Source organism: Cucurbita moschata, unplaced genomic scaffold (assembly GCF_002738365.1).
Source record: "Cucurbita moschata cultivar Rifu unplaced genomic scaffold, Cmos_1.0 Cmo_Scf00012, whole genome shotgun sequence".
Taxonomy (NCBI): domain Eukaryota; kingdom Viridiplantae; phylum Streptophyta; class Magnoliopsida; order Cucurbitales; family Cucurbitaceae; genus Cucurbita; species Cucurbita moschata.
The window spans coordinates 10,945-15,872 of NW_019268528.1; the positions used below are offsets into that span (position 1 = coordinate 10,945).

The 4,928-nt window shown below is 34.8% G+C and overlaps 1 protein-coding gene across 2 annotated transcripts in view; it reads left to right on the forward strand.

Moving 5' to 3' along the window:
* Window positions 1–2,174, forward strand: part of LOC111450551 (DEAD-box ATP-dependent RNA helicase 17) — an 11,977-nt gene extending 9,803 nt beyond the window's left edge. The window contains exon 10 of one of the 2 annotated variants that reach the window (XM_023090746.1): window positions 1,644–2,174. In XM_023090746.1, the coding sequence (XP_022946514.1) occupies window positions 1,644–1,649 (6 nt within the window). In that variant the 3' untranslated portion in view covers window positions 1,650–2,174. Of the gene's footprint in view, window positions 1–1,639 lie in introns of both variants that reach the window. The other variant, XM_023090745.1, reaches the window with a different exon arrangement.
* Window positions 2,175–4,928: the final 2,754 nt, after the last annotated feature.

The window sequence follows — 4,928 nt, forward strand, 5'->3', positions numbered from 1 at the left end:
TTTTTTTTTTTTTTTTTTTTTTTTTTTTTTTTTTTTTTTTTTTTTTTTTTTTTTTTGGTGAAATTGCTATGATTTGACAATGCATTCGATCATTCTTAGAATTTTCATTTAGAGATGTTTAATATAAACACAAAGCATCAACTTCTGTTTTTTTTTTTAAGAACTCTGCATTATTGTAACCTTGATTCATGAATAACACACTTTCATGAAAAGAATTGGCTAATGATTTCATTCTCTATTTTTGTTGTTTTTTGCTTCGAAGGTACTTCACTTTTAGGTTTTATTCTAGAATCTAAAATGACATGATTTCATTTGTAGGCTTTCATTGTGGATCTGTTATGTATCAAGAATGAGTACAAATGAAATGAGTCTTTCCAATCCCTTTGCTATTATTGTTTATGTCAAAACATTGAGCCTTCTTAACTTCCTGGTTTCACCTCCAAAATCAAGACTTTAGCATTTTTTTTTTCAGGATATAATATTTTCTCCAAAAAGGGTAAGGAATGTCAATTCATGTTTCACGGGGTCCATTTTGTTTATATTTTGAATACTTCATTTTTATCTCGACATTTTTTTTTGGTAGGACCGACATAAAAATTCATATTGATTTACATTTTGAATATTAGTTTACGAGATTAAAGGCTGCCTGCTCGTTTTAATTTTGGTTGTCATAGAATCCTCATACTTGTACCCTAACAGAAAGTGGAAGCCTTGAACTAAGAAAATGTAAATTGACAATAAATAGTAAATAGGACACAAACTGTTAAGCCACATAATTATACGTTAATATAAATGTTCACTTTCCCTGGAATCAGGAACATATACTAGGACAACCTTTCATGAACATATTGTTGATATTTAGTAAATTTTTACAAAAATTGTATCAAACTTCTCAGGATGTCGTGAGTGAATATAAGCATGCATGGACTTAAATTTTTGTCCCTTATCCAGCAATTTCCTACCTTCACTCTTCATGTGGTCTGGCCTTCGATGAAAATGACTCGATCCCTCCTAAATTCTTTTTGAGTATTAATTACCTCTCATTCCTTTCGTTTTTTCTCCTCTGGAATTCAACATGTGAGTGTGAGAGTGGAAGGATTTAATCCCTGACTTCCTAACCAGTTGAGTTATGTTTATGTCTCTTTTGATGTCTTTCTATTTGTTACTTCAATTATTATAACATTCTTAGATTGTGGTCAATAATTTCTCTTTTTTATTCATATGAGGTACTTTATTGAATACTAATGAGATATCATCTATGCTTCAGCCAGGTGCAAGTCTAACAAAGAAAAAAAAAATTCATTACTCCATTTATTCTCTCTCAATGAGTGTTTTCAATTCTAACATCAGTTAACTGGTAGCCACATATTAAGCTCAACACAAGTCTTCTGGAACTCAAAGAGATCGTTCGTTCTCCTTTCTTTGCATGATAGAATGTTCTGTACACACCAAACATTCTATTGATTTTCCTGTTTTCAAGAGTAAAGAAGTAATGGACTTCCAAAAATGCACCCCAGCGTTTCAAAAGAATTATTTACTTTTTTCTGTTTTTTGTTCTTTTAGCTTTTCCTTTTTGTTATTAAATTATTTTTAGCCTTATTTCGGGATTACTTTAATATGTTTGCATTGCTTTCATCAGCCAGGAATGATGAAGTTGGCCCAGAAAGCATTTTGCTCTTGGGTTCGTGCATATACTGCTCATCGTGGTGAGTTGAAAAGAATTTTTGTGGTGAAGAAACTTCATTTAGGGCATGTAGCAAAGAGCTTTGCGTTGAAGCAACAACCGTCTGTTGTTGGAAAATCATTCAAGAAACAGGAAAAGAAAAGGAAAAGATATCCAAAGCAGGATGTCTCATCATCAAAAAAGAGGACTTTGTAAATCAGTGGAAAGGGTAAGCATGGAGGGGCTTTTAGTGAATGTGCAACATAACTGTTGATTCATTTTGTTTACTTTTCTACATGGTAGCTATGTTGAATGCTGTGATTGTGAACTGTTTATCATGTCTAGGTCGCGTGCATCAATTGCAAGGCACCTCCCAAATTTTGAATTATAGTCAGTTATGTTTATCATGAGTTATGTGTATGCAACTTGTAAACGAATCTGGCCTAATTGAGTGAGTATGACTGATTGAGTAGGTATACATATTGGAGTGAAGCTTTTATTGTTTCAGCTATGTACAAGTTTTTTGCTCTGATTCATTGTTGTCTTTAATAACTGGGATTTGTGAAGCAATAAATACGTGGACCATGACTACCAAATATGAGAGTAGGTAGTCAGAGGCCCAGCAATCCACCCACCGCGCGAACGCGTAGAGGAGGTTGGGGAGTCCAAATCGAAGCACATGGGTGGTTTGAAAGCAGAAGGGGTCCAACAGGATTGGGAGCCAGCCGTACCCTATGCATTCAGGACCAGCCGAACGGAAACAGTTATATGGGATTCTCTACACTCCCACGTCAAGGTGTATTTCCCTTTCTCTTGTACCCACCACTTGGAAGGCATAAATAGGTCGATGTTAAGGCCCAATTTCGGTTACTTGGTGCATTTGCTGTCGGACACCTGGAATTGGTGCCCCCAGGGTACGATTTCATCTCTCTATTCCTCTTAACCTTCTTTAATGGCATCCTCCCTCCTCCACCTGTGTCCCCTGCAAAAACTTCGTCTCCTGCGGATATATATCCTAATTTTTTAATGTATTCTTCCAGTAATCCAGGCTCTTTTTATTTCCTGTATGTGACTCCATTCACCATTCTTTTGAAGTAAAAATTAAAGTTTGGAAACTGTATTTGATACGTTATTGTTAATATTTTGCTTGTTGATGGTTGTAGTTTCTTGGACGGTTCATTTTCATCACATGATTTCATATAAACCCAGTATTGAAGGTCTTCCCAATAATGTGAGAATGCTAGTCTCAGTTTTAGTTGGTTTTGAAAGGAAAATGAGCTATTGCTCACCTTGTATCATTTGGTTTATATACATTTGAGATTGTGTAGAATTGAAAGGTATGTTGGAATTGATCTGTCACGGTGAATATGTACTTGGGCCTTTTACACTTCCCAGTGAAGGATTTGGACATGAAGCTAGCTTGCTACCACGAGATGTGACGGCTCTGCACCAAGGCAAAAATAAAAAAATATCCATTTGGATCTAGACAATCTTGAGTGTTGTTAGCGTTTTAGGGTGTTATCAGTGAGTTTGTACTCTTTGTTGTTTGCCATATGATTTCTGGCATCCACATAATATAATCTTAATATAATGTTAGTAAACTATATGTGAGTGCCAATTAACGTGGCTTAGGTTGTTGGGGAATAATATGGTTCTCTTTCAGCTCTGCGGTAGATCAGAAATACACAACACCTTGGCTGCATTGTTGTTGTACATATGAACGTGAGAGTGTGTGCAGACAATAGACTCCATCATTAATTTGTTTGCACACTGCGCACGTACGCCTGAAAAGATATTTACCATATGGCAGGTCAGGGAAAAAGAAGCCTCCCGTTCACAAGCGCGTATGCTATGGTGTTACCAATATCCACTAGTGGAAGAAGGGGAATGCAAGTTGATTGATTGAACCCCACCTTCAATAGTGCATTAAAAGACTGGCCCTCCCATCACCTCATCATCCTTTGTATAAAAGATATGGTAGAATATTACCTAGATTGTGACCTTAGTGGTCCATTAATATATCAACTTCATCTGGGAGAGTGCGTACTTAAGAGTTTGGATTTACGAGCGATAAATTCAATCCCTACTTGTCTTGTCGACACAAGTCGACATATTTTGTTAGGTGCAAACAAATTCTTACATTGACGAGAAAATGAAAATAACAATATCGTATAAGGATAATTATTTTTGTTGATATGAGATATTCTAAGTGAATCAAAAAACAAATACATGAGAGTTTATATCTAAAGTAGATAATATCATACCCTATTAATTAATTAATTAATACAACTTTATATGCAACTTTGTACCTATAGAATATACTACTCCAAAGCCTAGGGATCGTGTTTAAAGGTGCATACGTGGTGTGAATCCTTCTAATAAAATATGCATGCATGTCACTTTATTGTATTTAGATCTATTAGCATCTCATACCTTACCACATAATTATATAATGAGTAAGTTGGGAAGAGAGTAAAATTAACCAAAGCATGTGTTAATTTGGCATTTGATATTGGTTGCCTCGAGCATCCACTTATTACAAGAACGAGATGGAATCATTCTGCGGTGCTTACACATTCATACCAGTTTTCAATCCAATCCTATCTAGCACCATAGAGTAATGTAACAAATAATTAAACGTACTAGACTCCATAATTTCATAGTTTTCATATATGAGGATCACATATCGAAAAAAACACTTGTTGATTTAATAGATTACCCGTGGTGTCAACCACAATATTATATAATATCTCATTTGTCAACTACAATGATATCATAATAATTTTTTTTTACTTAAACCATGTGAGATGGAAATGGATTCCACTACTTTTATTTGAAGTGAATCAAATGGGACTTGGGGATAACAATAAATATTAGCACTATTGATCAGAAGTGGAAGAGACTTTGTTTTGGACTTCTTAAAAAGAGGTTCATCCCATATATTTTTTATTTATAAACTAAACTCAAGGATAATTCTTTAAATTAGTCAACATAAGACTTTTTTTCGACCATTCTCGAAAGGGGTATTATTAAGGATATTGGAACACTGAACAGTGACTAACTGGCATGCGCATGATCGCTAAAAAAAAAAAAATAATAAATAAATAATGTTGATCCACACCACAATCAGGTCGGAGTTGGAGGTAGTTAGCCCGACAACTGCTGCTGCTCTTCACATGGCTGTCTGCTCTCTCTCTCTCTCTCTCTCTCTCTGCCCTTTCATTAACTATTTCTAAATCCAGAAAAAAAAAAAAAAAAAAAAAAA